Source organism: Colossoma macropomum, unplaced genomic scaffold (genome assembly GCF_904425465.1).
Source record: "Colossoma macropomum unplaced genomic scaffold, Colossoma_macropomum, whole genome shotgun sequence".
Classification (NCBI taxonomy): domain Eukaryota; kingdom Metazoa; phylum Chordata; class Actinopteri; order Characiformes; family Serrasalmidae; genus Colossoma; species Colossoma macropomum.
Genome location: NW_023494789.1, coordinates 33,578,593 through 33,593,036, shown reverse-complemented (window position 1 = coordinate 33,593,036; position 14,444 = coordinate 33,578,593). Strand labels below are relative to the sequence as shown.

General features: G+C 39.2%; 2 protein-coding genes across 8 annotated transcripts in view; both read left to right on the top strand.

Moving 5' to 3' along the window:
• Positions 1 to 3,605, top strand: part of plxnb1b (plexin b1b) — a 111,589-nt gene extending 107,984 nt beyond the window's left edge. For all 6 annotated transcript variants that reach the window (XM_036571058.1, XM_036571061.1, XM_036571055.1 and 3 more), the window contains one exon: positions 1,581 to 3,605. In XM_036571058.1, coding sequence (XP_036426951.1) covers positions 1,581 to 1,685 — 105 coding nt within the window. In that variant the 3' untranslated portion in view covers positions 1,686 to 3,605. The remainder of the gene's footprint in view (positions 1 to 1,580) is intronic.
• Positions 3,606 to 4,540: 935 nt separating this feature from the next.
• Positions 4,541 to 12,265, top strand: si:dkey-19e4.5 (UBA_like_SF and PTH2 domain-containing protein). 2 transcript variants are annotated; one of them, XM_036571052.1, is made up of 7 exons: positions 4,541 to 4,607; positions 7,818 to 7,937; positions 8,179 to 8,250; positions 8,350 to 8,424; positions 8,521 to 8,618; positions 9,526 to 9,640; positions 11,239 to 12,265. In XM_036571052.1, the coding sequence occupies exons 1-7, from the start codon at positions 4,572 to 4,574 to the stop codon at positions 11,323 to 11,325; spliced, it is 603 nt and encodes a 200-aa protein (XP_036426945.1). In that variant the 5' UTR covers positions 4,541 to 4,571; the 3' UTR covers positions 11,326 to 12,265. The 2 variants fall into 2 exon arrangements, with proteins under 2 accessions (XP_036426945.1, XP_036426946.1); XM_036571053.1 differs by lacking the exon at positions 4,541 to 4,607 and adding an exon at positions 5,184 to 5,499.
• Positions 12,266 to 14,444: the final 2,179 nt, after the last annotated feature.

The window sequence follows — 14,444 nt, the reverse complement described above, 5'->3', positions numbered from 1 at the left end:
TTTATTTTAATTAAATTACACCAGCACATCTACAAAAACAGCTTAACAGACAGCAGATTGGAAGAAGTCAGTTTATATCTCAATACCATAGAAAGGAGACAAGTGTGCAAACTATCGCACAGGAAAATGATTATGGATTTAAGACATTAAAAACCTCTGATATGTGGATGGTAGAACACTGATAATGGAAAATCTGGAAGACCTGAAGTAAGTTTAAAGAACTGAGTGAAAAGATGGGACTTGAGCTCAATATAAAGCAGGCTAGGGTTTTGACAACAGGAAAGACTGGTAACTTTCCATTGATGGAGAAGATGTGGAAATGGTGGACAGCTTCTGATCAGTTATTAACAACAGAGGATCCAGCACTCAAGAAACACAACACCAATTTGCACTTGGCAGAACTAGGATGAAGGAGCTTAAAAAGATCTTTGAATGCAGTGATTTGTCTCTGCCATTAAAGATCGGAACTGTCCAGGCTATGGTCATCTCTGTGGATGTGAAAGCTGGACAGTAAACAAGCAATATTGATTGAAAACATTGATGCCTTTGAACTTCGGTGTTTTGGTGAAGACTTTTGGGAGTACGTAGGATGGCAAAGAAAACAAACAAATGGATCCTCAACCATATCAAGCCTCACCTCTCACTTAAAGCACAGATAACCAAATTGAAGTTGAACATACTCCGAGAAGACCCCAAATAATTGTAGAAGACCATAAATCTTGGAAAAGTTAAAGGTAACAGAGGACGGCCAACTACAAGATGGATGGATACAAACAGAGGAATCATGAGCCAGCCATTCAGAAGTTTAAAGACCATTGACATGACACCACTTAATAACAATAATAAAAAACCCTAAAATTAATAACTGAATTGTAAGCGTAGAATTTAACTGAAGTATTGTTGGCGAGACATTCAGAAACTTTGGCAATGTCCCCTTTAACTTTATAGCGTGTTGTAAAGTGTTCAAAATAGAATTCAGACCTCCCTCTCACATCCTCCTAAAAAAATGTGTTATTTGTATAAAACATCAGTAGTTTTTGTCACCCGTTCTTCTTTATTCAAGCAGGGTAGCCGGGTGCTTGGACAGGGGTGTCAAACTCAACCACTAAAATGGCAATATTAAAAAATCTCAACTAATCCATGGGCCAGCTGCGCTTTTATTTTGTTTTTACTTAACATTTTGCCAAAAATAAATTGTCAAATTAAAATAATAGGCTACATTAGCTTCCTCTTTAAAAGTCCCCAGGAAGTAGGTGCCAGTAAAACTGCCAATTTGCATAAACTAGACACCAGGCATCTTTTCTCTCAGAAAATTAAAATAATTTTGCGGGCTGAATAGAACTGTGCCATGAGCCTGACCTGGCCAGCGGGTCTTGTGTTTGACACATGGGTGCTAAGACATGGTGGAGGCTGCTGCTGCTCTGATGCAGCTTTACTTGTGTTTGCTCAGATGGTTTGACACACAAAAAAGAGTTTTTCAGCAATAAATGCAACAGCAGCATTGAAAAGTCCCTTATTAAAGGAGGCGAGCGAATGAAGTTTGCTTAAGTAACATTTCTGTTGTGTTTGTATGTGTTTAGATCATCACTGCCTTAGAGGAGGACACCACAGCTCAGAAGATGCAGCTTGGTTATCGTCTCCAGCAGATTGCAGCCGCTGTGGAAAACAAAGTGACGGACTTGTAACTGAGAGATCATGTATAGGCAGAACTTTGGATGATGGGAGAAATGGGATAGTGAAAGAAAATGGCACACGGATAGACGGACTCACTGTATGTAGTGACTGCAGAGGAAGGAGTCGTGAAAGGAGGGGATGTGTTATGTAGAATGAACAAATAAGATGGACGTAAAAGATGGAGCACACAATGTCACTTTAGATTTAAAGAGAAGACACAATGTGTTAGGTGAATATACAAGGTTCTTGTCTTTATCTGAGAGAAGAGATGGATGGTCACAGAGACTCGGTATCCCTCTTGGAATGGAGGAGGAAATCCACTACAAGCTGAAGATCCACTGCGATGATCCTTTGGGAGAGAACAAGCTGCCAGATTTCACATGTGGAAAGACATGCACCACCATAAGTGAAGTCACTGCTTGGGGAACAGTGGGTATTGACATTTGTGTGTGTCCTCCGACTCTCTGTTGATGACTACTGGAATTCTCTCCAAATTGAGAAGGAGTGTGGTGATTCTGGTTCCAGCCAATTAGATGGACTTAGCTGACTTCTTTCCTTATTGACTGGTGAAATTGGAGTTTTCTGGTGATCAGTTTTTGCCCAGAAAGGCATCCTCTGGGGAGGAATGACTGGAAAACATACCTGCTGATGGAGCAGAGAGCAGTGAGGTTATCAAAAAGTATGACCTGCAAAACAAAGTGTACGTGACATAAAACATTTGCTCTTCTGTCTTTCTCTACCTCTTCATACATTTCACTGTTTCTTCCATTACGTTTTTCTTTTTCACTGATTCTTTTTCCTATACCACCAATGTCACAGGTATACAGATCACAACCATCAGTACAGTACTAACAGCATTTGTACTAAAGCAATGTAAGAAGTGTTGGGCATTAGCTTATACCATTTTATTTTCTCCTGTCTAAAGTCACTGGTAAAGAGTAAAAGAGAAATTCCAAGGGTGTAAAATGTCAATGTAGAATATTCTCATTGTAGATTATTATTTATTTGATTTTAGAGTATGTAAGCTCGCATCTTTTAGCCCTTTTCTTTCACACCTGTCTGTCACATATCCGTCCAAGTCATGAAGAGGAGCTGTGACTAAAACAACGCCAACAAGTCTACAGGCCATTGGACATTTCAGGCAAGATCATTCAGTGAACTGAGATCGTTCTCCAAGACATCTCTATTCTAGCACTAAAATTTGAACATTTTGTCTGTTCTGTTAAGGTACTGAGAGCTCTTGAGTAAGAATCACTGGAAGGATGCTGTTGTAGGGCGTGAACCTGACTGAATTCTCTCTGTAAGATGTAATGACTGAAGTGAACTCTGCATTTGGGCATAGTTATGAACTATGTTCAGACATTCCTTTATGTGGTATGAGAGAAACCAATCTTGTCACATAGGTTAATGTTTTAAAAGTTATGTTCTGTCATGTTCAATTCACACTTTTTTTATTACCCAGCTGGCAAATGTTCCATTTTAATTTAAAAAAGCGTGGTGGTCATAAGTAGTTTTTATCGAGGATGATTAATGTCCATCCTAAAGCAGACATAGAAAGGGAGAGAAAACCGAATCAACCTAAAAGAAGTCTAACATGTATTAAGGGCATCTAGTAGTGAGACAAATCTGGTTAAATGGTACGTTAGATTAATGGACCACTCATACACCTAGTGTTGTGAACTGTGTGAGATAAAATATGTGCAGAAATCATCAGAGGGAATTATAAAGGTATAACTGTTATTAGGTTGTATAAATTCTTATGTGTAGACTAGAGCAGGCTCGACCCTAAACTGTTTTTTAATTATTTCTTTTTTTATATTTTGTTAATATCATCGTAAATACTGATTGTCTCCCACCTGTAGCTTCTTACCAACAGTATGTGAAAATTTTTACAAATTATATTGAGAGGTAATAAAATATTCTAAATCTAACCAACTGTGCACTTGTGATCCTATCTGACACATTCATTTGAATGATTTAAGGTGTCTGCTATTTGCATCTTTCCTACACAAAATTAATTAGTCAATGAGCAGATTTTACTAATTGCACTGTTCACAAGACAGTTATTCTACGTAACTGAACCAAGAATTCAGAAAAAAAGTGGCAAGTGGGTTCCAAAGATTGTGGATTCAGTAGATATCGTATGGAAGCCCATTTCTGCCACTGAAAAAATGTATATAGCAGTTTAGTAAGTCATAATAAGAAAGCTTTCCATAATTATGACTTTGTAAGTCATAATTATAAGATACTATCTGATAATTGTGGCTTACTATCTCATAATAATGATTTAGCTTCTCATAATTATGACATTATAAGATTATGTTCTCATTGTTATTAGATTGTAATTATTATTGAGATATTAAGACAATTACAATTTAGCTTCTCATAATTATTAGATAGAACTTCATTATTATCAGATAGTCAACAGGTGTTGTGTATATGTATGTGTGTATATATATATATATATATATATATATATATATATATATATATATATATATATATATATATATATATAAAGTGGTGGAAACGAGCTGTTTCAATTAATAATTTTACAAAGGATTTGTAACTTTTTGCCTCTTTGCTCCTAACCTTGACTTAGGTCCTAATCTCCAAAACCCAGGTGAAGTGTAAGCCTACAGTAAAAATGTCTGCTGTTACTAGACTAGACTGTCTGATGCAATACATTATTAAAGCAATGTTACGGACGTAATTTGAATATGGTGATATAACCTAAACATCCATCACTGCATCGGCTAAATCTCAGCCTTGAAGTCAGTCAGATATAAAAGTTATTCACCACATCTTTCGGTAGGAAAAAGGTACAAATATGGATAAATACCGACATCTACTGGTGAGACAGTGTCTCTGCAACGTTTAGCTGCCTGGCATTTTTCATGCTTTTAGCTTTTCCCTCGTTGAGTACACTGAAGGTAATTTCATCTGAAGGATTCAATCCGTCCTTTCCAATATATGCATATTTCTGTACTGTCATTAATTGTATTTTAATGAATCGTCTAAAGGAAACTGCCTGTGAGCCCTGTTTGTGATTTCAGTTTAACGCATAACACGCTGGACTGATGTTTGTACTGTTGTGTATTTTTATTGCTGCAGTAACGTTAAGCGAAATGTGTTTTCCATGATGGAATAACCGAGCAAGGAGAAATTAGTCCTAAACAACGGAAAAAGATCATGTTAAGCACGGAAACACTTGTGGTGTTATAACATAATGAATGAACGTGTAGCCAACATGAATCATCCACACTGTGTTGCTGTTCCTCAGATCTCAATCTCACTCTGTTGGCTGTAATATTCACAGACGGAGGTCAGGTATACAGAATTACATTTCTCCTATCAGAGAAATATCACGTTTTAGCGTTTCAAGACGACTTTTCTCTTATTTTGCCTCAGTGGACGATAACTTCGCGGTCCGCCATGTTGGTGTGCGTTTGTGTCCAGTGTAATGGTGGCGCTGTCCATCTCCCGCTTTCAAAACATCCCTGACCCGGAACAGCGCCGTGTGACTTCACCACTATGGAGTCTCTGCTGACGCGCAATTGTAGGAAAATATGCCAGAGCTGGCGTAAAAACAGTTAAATCAAACGCTGCAAAGCGAAAAAGATAGATGATTAATAATTTTCCAGCTGATTTTATACGTCTTTGACATTGAAAAAGGACACAGTCGCCTGCTGACGAGTGAAAATACGTCCAGCGGCGCTCGCTTTGCTAACTTGCTCAGTGTTCGCTAACGTTAGCTGGTGTCTGGGCGCTGGCTAACGCTAACGCTACCGTTAGGTTAGCTTCTCCTCGCAGCAGCAGCAGCAGGTGGGTAAAGTTACTGACCGTGTGATGCTGTTTTAGACACGTCAGCAACTGCTGCCGTTAATGAATGAGAAAATGTCACTATGTCTGTTTTAGTGACGAAGCTCAAGTAGGCTTCTTATTCGAATTATCGGTTCCACCTTAAATTGTGCGGCAGTTACATTCTGGCGCCTTGAGTGATGGATAGAGTTGCTGCATCATTTAAGGTGGAACGGAAAATTCGAAAAAATAAGCCAGCTTCAGCTGCTTTACTGTCACTGGTGTCTGGTTAGACGTGTAGCTGTTGCTAATAAGGACTAACTAGCTAGCTAACGGTTTAAACCAGTGTAAGGCAGTAACGTTATCTGTATTAATACATTTTAATAAGTTCCTGTTGACTGTAATGTACTGGACATTTCTGCTGTGATTCATATTAACCTAGCACTGATGCCGGTGATGAAGGCGTGTCTCTCTATAGGAATGCCCCGTATTAAAATTAGCAATACTACAATATAATTCTTACAGAATTCCTATTTAAAAATTACTGTAAGTTAGCGCGGTTACTGTGGTCTACTGTAGCGCACTGCACACGTCTTATAGATTACCACAGGACAGTACTACTGGAATACTGTAGCAGATTATTATAGAAGAATTACACAGCATTTTAGAAACCGAATAGCGTTAGTTTCTTATAGTATTACTATATTATAGTAAGGGAAGGTACAAATTCGACTGGCTTAGAGGAATTATTGATTGCTAATGCACTGCATGATGTCCTTCTGTGAACTGAGTGCAAACCTGTCACTCAACAGCCCTGGTTTCCTGGTTCCCAGGAACAGTTTTGGGGTATTGTGCATGGATGAATATGACTGCATGAAAAATATGATCCACTTTTACTGTTTCCAGAAAGCTGAGCTGCTATTCCTTGGTAAGGCAACAAGAGGAGGCCTCTGTGTTCAAGGCACTACATGAGACATGGCCACACACTTGTAGTGTTAAATTAAATGCTGTGTAATTTTACTAATGTTCCACTATTTGAAGTTGGAGATGCTCTGAGGACATCCACATTGAATTTCTGAAGTTACTGATTTGAGTAACTTTTTAAGAGCATCATATTGCATTGGTTGAACTACCATCAAATTGCTGTTAGTCGAATCCACATACACCCCTGTGTCAAATCTGTACCTACTTTTTAAAATGATAAGACACTCCTGTACTTTAAGTGTGGATTATATTAAGACATTGCTATGCCCAATGTCATCAGATGAACGTTAAAAGGAAAATGGAGCAGCATATAGGTGAACTCGACAGGTTGACTCTCATCTGCTTGTACTTTTTAAAAGATGGTGCACAATGACCAGCAGTTACTTCAGAATCTTGAAAGAGCCCTGGAGCAGGTGCATTGTAATGAATTGACCTATTCTTTGATAGGTCAGTACATAAAAAGGGTATGGAGAGAGATTCATTCATCCTAATTAAGAAGGACATTACTGAAATTCTGCCTTTTGTTTTTGCTCACTGGCCACATTCAAGACAAATGAATGCATTGAGTGTGTTTGTAATATTTAACGTTTCATAGCAGTTTACCGGCAATTTACTTGGTTGTTCCTTTAAAAACAAAAGCTGTCTTAATGGGTTGAAGACAACTTTGTACATTCAAGCACAAAACACGTACTAAATCTGTTATGTATTGGTTTATCCAGCCGTGATGTCATGGTCATGTAAAATATTGGCTTACATGCATGGTTATTATTATTAATAATGATATTTGTATCAATTATGTAGTTATTCTACATCTGTAACTATTGGTAGGTCTGTCACAATTATAACAATCGCCTAATCACAGTTTTTTGAGCTGATTGCAATTATTATCCACAATCGTATGTTTACATTGCAGCAAGCAATGTGCATTTGGGTCAAGTCAAGCTAAAGTAAATGCACGTAAATAAAAGAAAGTTAAACACTTTTAGAGGTTAGTAGTGACTAATGTTTTTTATTTGATGTTTGATAATTACACCTTTATAAAGCAGTAGTGAGTAGTGACTGTTTACTTGATGTTTGCTAATAACACCTTTAGAGGGCAACGATGCATAAAGTTTGTTTATTTGAGCTCGGTCTGTGTCTCTCCCGTTGGAGCTCCGAGGGATCGACAGCTAGGAAGTAAGACCGCTAATTAGCCAGTCTGGCCATTTTAGGTTTATACTTCAAAACTATTTTTTTTTTTCAAAAAAATACAGCAGCAGCAATAAAACTTATTTCATAAAGTTGTCATATGTCTGCATCATTAGAATTTATGGAATTACCCTTTTAACTCTCTATCTGTGCTCTTATGTTTTGTTTAGAGTAATAACGTGATGGAGTCTTCTGAGCAGTCTCCTCCAGATTCTGGAGCTCAGGAAGTGAATCCTGTGTTCCTGCAGCAGTTGAGAGAGCTGGACATTCCAGAGGAGGCTGCCAAGCAGGTCCACTTGAGCTTTATTCCTCTGCTCAGTCCGTAGAATTATCCTGCCCTGATTGATGATCAGACAGCATAGCTGCAGATTTCATATATGTGCAGAATGAAGACAGATTAGGTATTAGGCTTAGGTTGTTCTACAATAGTTCAGACGGCCTGGAATGATAACTGTTCTCTGATGGCAGTGTGTGCAGTCCCGTCCATATAAGATGGAGATGCCTAATATGATTTTTCTGTGTTGCTCTTAGGCACTCCTACACACACGGAATGTGTCTGCTGAGGAGGCGGCCATGTATTACTTCAACAAACTTGAGAATGAGGTCTACTGATAATTACAAACAATCTGCAAGTGAACTTTACAGTGAATTATCTTTTGTGTGTTTGTTTTTGAGTGTTTTCTGTTTTATCCATGCTCTTAGGAAGAAGGAGATGAGGACATGATGTTCAAGATGGTTTTTGTTGTAAACATGGAGCTGTCCATGGGAGTGGGGAAGGTATATTCAAGAACTGTACAGTTGGGTTAAGTGCTCGTTCCACGTATACGTGAGATAAAATTGTATGGGGCTGAGGTTTTTGGTGGGTTTCGGCAGGTGGCGGCGCAGGTGGGCCATGCAGCTGTGGGTCTGTACCAGGCCATGCAGGAGAAGAACACCTGGAGGGAGATGGCATGGAAATGGGACCATGCTGGGTGAGAGACTGTTGTATGCTGTATCATTTAATAGGGATGAGCATTTATCTATTTTTTTGCTGTTTGTATATCAATATTTTAAAATATTATTTTAATATCCCAAAGAAAAAATATTTTATGCTGCTATGAAGTGGACAGGTTTAATGTCCATTTATTGCATATAGTTAGCATAAAGAAGTGATCTGTACCTGGTTTTTCAGTTGATTTAGTGATGTATGTGTCTTTCTGTTTTATGCAGATGTTAGTCAGTGTACTATCAGTTGTTTTGCAGAATGATGAATGGAGTTTCAAAACTGTCAACAATAATACACTATTTATTTATTTACTTACTTACAAACTACACATACCTTATTCAGGTGTTCAATTAAGTAAACAAATACTAACACAAGTTTGTGTATCTGTATTTTCATTCAAATAACCACCCATTCCTTATCCTCAATAATGTGCTGTAGTGCTTAAGATGCGGGACAATAAATAAACAGCAATACGTCTCAGATAATTAGTAGAACAAGAGCAGTCCAACAGGGCATAATAAGACAACAATTCACATACAACAGACTATTTAGAAAAGATGCTACCGTTTCTCAGGCAGCAGTAGCAAAAAGAGCAGTATGTATGTACTGGCACTATAAAAAAGTGTTTTATTTCTCCATCACTGGACTAGTGAGCAGTTTTGGCCCATTTTCATGGCAGAGAAGCTGGGGAGTTGATTGAGGAGGCTCAACAACAGGTGCAACATAAGTGAACTTGTTCAAGGACACTGGTGAAAGTCATAGATAGTAACCAGATATTCCCAGGCAACATCCCAGTTCAGGATTTGAAATAGCGTTTCTAATCTTATGATCTAATTCATCTTGGCTGTATTCACATTATGGCTCTCTTCTTGTGTTTGTGTTTGTGTGTTCAGGGCTAAGAAGGTTGTGCTACAGGGCACTAACATGGCACACCTGTTGGAGTTGCAGGCTCTTGCTATGAGTTTAAGCCTCCCTACAAAACTGATACAGGACGCTGGACTCACCCAGGTAATGGCAGTTTAGTGTGCATTAAACATATATCAAGGATCAAAACCTTGTATCTCCAAAATGGTAACTTTACAAAAAAAAATTGAATTGAAGTTAATAGAACAAGATTGTTTCATGAATATTAGAATAGAAAAATTATTAATTTCTATTGCTCCATTAATAATGACATTTTAACACATTGTAAATGGCAGGTGTCATTTTCAAATTATCAAAAAACAACAAAAATGGAAATACAAGGTTTTGTTACGACGGTGACGATATGCATCAGCTATAACTCGATACAAATAGAATGGCATCTGATTGGTGCTTTGCAGATATACCAAAGCCAGTATAATGTCAAAGCTTTTTATCTTTAAAACATCTTTAATTTCATGTTAATTGACCTATTAATGACAAAAACATAACAAACCGGATGCAGGCAACCAGCTTAGTATGTTAAGTATGTTAGATGCATCATAAACAGTATAACGAATACCTTTTGGTCTTTCTTTGAAAGATAATTGTGAACGGTATAAAATAAATAACACCTTAATTTAGTCTTTGGATGATATGCTTTACCCTGTCAATTACTCCACTGTCAAGGAAAACTAATTTTCTGGCATCTGATTTTGCTCATCACCACTGCTCTCATTGGACAGGGAGTTTGGCCCTTGTGTGGTAGTGTAGAACTCAGCTATGGCTGCCACAGGGTACAGTATAGAGAAACTACACACTTTCTAAAGTTTTAATCTTGTTTATGCTAAAAGACCATATACCATCACAAAATCATGAATATGTACCTTTTTTGTGTTTTTCCTGCCACGATAATGCTAATTTCTGCTAGCCTGGTAATAGGAATCTGCCTGTTATATTAGCATCAGGCTAACCGTAGTGAATTTTTACATTTTATAGTAGTTCTTCAGAATTAAACTCAGATCTTTGAAGCCTGTGAAAGATATTTAAGTAACATACTCTTTACTTTGGATGTTGACTCTCTCAGTACAAATTTAAACTCAAAGCCAGTCTTTCAGTATTATTGGAGCCCAGCTTACACTAGTGAGGACAGAGAGATCTGGTAATCAATCACTAATAAAGAACAGTGTTTGCAACGTGACATTACATTGCTGTTTTACATCGTCCTGTCCATCAGATGTTTTGGCAAAAGGTTGAGGCAACAGTGAAAATTTGAAGGCTGGCTGTGTGAACGTGTTTGTTTTGGATGGGGGGGGGGTACTTTCTCTTCACATTGCGCAGCAGATCCTAACAGCCTTTAGAATCACATGCCTTTTGTGAAAAGGAAATATGCCAAAACGGCAGACACCTCACATTTCTCAGTTTCTCAGCTGATAGATACAGTGCTAAGTATTGTATATGTGAACTGGCAAGGAAATGCAGTTCTGTGTACTATATCTCCTTTTAAACTTATGTCAGTGGTATCCAGCACACTTCAGGGATTCCCCTGCTCAAACACACCTGGTGCAGCTCAGCAGTTATCATCTGAGCAGGACAATCACCAAACCGTGCTGACCCTCCAGGATCAGAACTGGAGATCCCTTTCTTTTATTAATCCCTAGCTATAAGATGCGGTATTACTAGAGTGTCTTACCTGCTGTTTTCAGGTGGAGCCAGGCTCTAGCACTGTGCTGGCCATCATGGGAGAGGAGGAGATGGTCAACAATGTCACAGGCAGTCTGAAACTGCTCTAAGCACTGAAGGAAAGAAGCAACTGTGGAAACACAGGTGTGTAAAGTAACACTGAGCGTCCACAGGGGGGCGGCAAAGCCCCACAGCAGCAAGGCTCTCAGCATGTAAAAAAAAAATTTAAAAATCCCACAGAGCAAATCCCATAGCATTCACATACTCCTACTGACTTGCACTGACTCTCACTTACACACACACACATACACACACAGAATAACAATGACATCGGTTAAGGTGGGAGGAGGGCTGCACATGTGGATGGTTGCCTGGGTGCATCATTCCAGGCTGATTTAACGTTTACAGTGTATTCGCGTTCATTATGTTACGAAAGGATCCCTGATTCTGCATTTAAAGGAAGGGAAAATGTGTGAAGATCAACAGTGAACATATCGGTATGTGATCAAATGGGTAGGTGATACCCATCATCCCCTCATACATTAATATTTATCACTTAAGTTAGATCCTAGTGTTTTGGTGATTGTTGAACCAAAGTAGTCATTGTAAAAGAGTTAAATGAAATGTAACACTACACATAAAACATCCTCTCTAGATGTAAGAACTCCTGAATTATCTCCTTGGAAAGTTTACTGCTCATCAGCAATGGGCTTCCTTTGCTATGAATTGTGATGTATAAATCTACGTATGTATATAACTTTTATGTAACTTAAATGTACTGATGTGATACCCCTCCTGCCAAACATTGTTATGTAGAAATAACTTGAATGCATACTGATATGGGAAAAACAAAATCTCAAAGCCATATTGATTGTGGAGTGCCATTGTTAATGTTTTCTGTTACTTTTTGACTGTTCTTTTTTTTTCTGCATCTACATATTGTTGACTGTCAATTCTGGGATTAAGGAGGTTGGTCATTTGCAATAATACTGACATGCTAGTTGTCTTTTTTCTCAATTAAAATTTAAATGTTTGTAGTGTTCAAGATCAGAGTGCTTGATTTTTTTCTTGTAACTAGAGACTATCTACTCTTGAATTCTCTTGATAAAATAGACTAGTATCTAAATGTCTAAAATCTGATGCCCTTTTGCCTGTCATTTCTTTCCAGTATTATTATACTCTGTTACTTCCATGGCTGCTATTAACGGACAACCCAAAAGACACAATATATATAGTGACTAACGTATAGTATAGTAAATGTATAGTAAACTGTAAATACAGTATATATCCAAAATCCCGTTTAATGGACACCAACTGCTGACAGAGGTGTTCAGTTGGACATACACAACTTGTATAATCTCCTTAGAAAAGCATGACCAATATAATGGGATGTTTTAGAGACTACCGTCATCATGCTCAGTGCCAAGTGTTAACTAGAGGGATATAAAACCCACAAGCATTGGTCTATGGAGCTGCATTCTCTGGAGTGATGTTGCACCTTACTATATCTTTAGGATGAGTTTAAGTGACCTTTGTAATCTAGAACTAAAACAACATATCGCCTCTAGACGTTTCACTCTCCGTCCTCAGTCAAAAGCAGTTTTACGGCCCGACATTACGCGACTGTTAGTGTTTTCATCGAGGAGCTTGTCCAACGTGTCGTCAAATATCAGCGCTCAAAGACACTAATGAGGCAAAACCAACTGCCACGTTACAACCCGTGAGAAACGAAGACGTATTGTTTTTTTTCTCGGCGCCTGTTCTGCTCTCGGTTGTGAACCATGTGACCGAACGTAAGTATGAAGCCTGTTCTCGGGCGGCACAATAGCGGTATTGTACACAGACTTGGCGCTGCTGCTGCTGGGAAACGCTGAACGAGTCCGACTCGCGACCGAATCGGTTCTTTCGATCTGATTCACAAGTCAGGCTGAATAAATGTGGGTAGGGTCCACGCGCGTATTACAGGCTTAATGTTTGTTAATGTTACAAAATCTGAGTTAGAAATAGTGAGCTTTGACTTATTAAGAACGGCCTCTTTAAATTCGCCGACGTTTCCTCCTCTCCGTCCTACGCAGACCGTATTACTCTGTCTGTGCATTTCGATTTGAGTAGAAGTGTTTCTCAGCTCTGGTCCTGGAGGCCCACTGTCCTGCACGTTTTAGTGCAATTAGCTCACTTCGACTCAATAAGGACCTCTTAATGAGCTTATTTGGAGCAGGGAAACCACTAAAATGTGCAGCGGCCCTCCAGGACCAGGGGTTGAGAAACACTGGAGTAGAAGAAGCGAGTTGAACCTAACTGTATATAGAGAATATAAAGCTAACTTGACCAGGCACTGGCGAAATGACAAGGTTTACTTCTCTAATCGCTGTGGGAATGAGCAAGAAGTTAACTCAAAATGCCCCACATCCGAAACCCAAAGAAGTCATTCAATCGTTTGGTTTTTTGAGCCGAACAGTTCAAAGGATCGGTTGAGTGAACTGAATCGAACGCCTTCGCCCTGATCACGTGCACCGCCGAGCCCCAAGGCTGCAGTGAGGACGAGATGTCCCTCTAACTGAGCGCGCGCGCGCGCTGGTATGAGTTGCCCCTCTTATGCTGACGTGGGAGACGGCAATTTGTCGTTTCCCTTTTACCCTCAAACGCAGTCGGTCCAGGAAAACCTCCTCGTCCTATATTATGGCAAAAATGGCAGCTGTTGTGAAAATCAACTGAGTTTATCGAAGCGTGAGAAAGAGATCGACACGCCGCCTCTATTTAACGCCGCTCTGCTGAGAGTAGCACTGTCTGCTCGCCGCTGGTCCTCGGTGCTCTTTTGAACTGTCGCCGTTTTTACTCGTCCTTGAGATCCGATCCGTGCTGCCGACACAAAAGGCTACAGCAGCTCGTTTTGTTTCTCTGGTTTGGGGAGGTTACGTGCGTCGCTGCATGTCCTGCATGCTGGTTAGTCCAGGTCAGGAGCCATTTGAGAAGCCATGGTTGTACATTAACAGTTTCATTACCAAAGCTTGGTTTAACAAAACGACAACGATTAGCTTTACATGGTAAACCGCTTCGACACACTAGCCAGCCTTCGACTGTGGGAAACATAGCCCGCGGCGGAGCAGTGAATAAATAAAAATAGGTTCGATTAAATTACGTCATGAATACGAACCTCGCCAACTCCCCTCCCCCCACAACAAACAAACAAAAAACACCCTACATGGCAGCAGTGGACTCAGGTCATTGC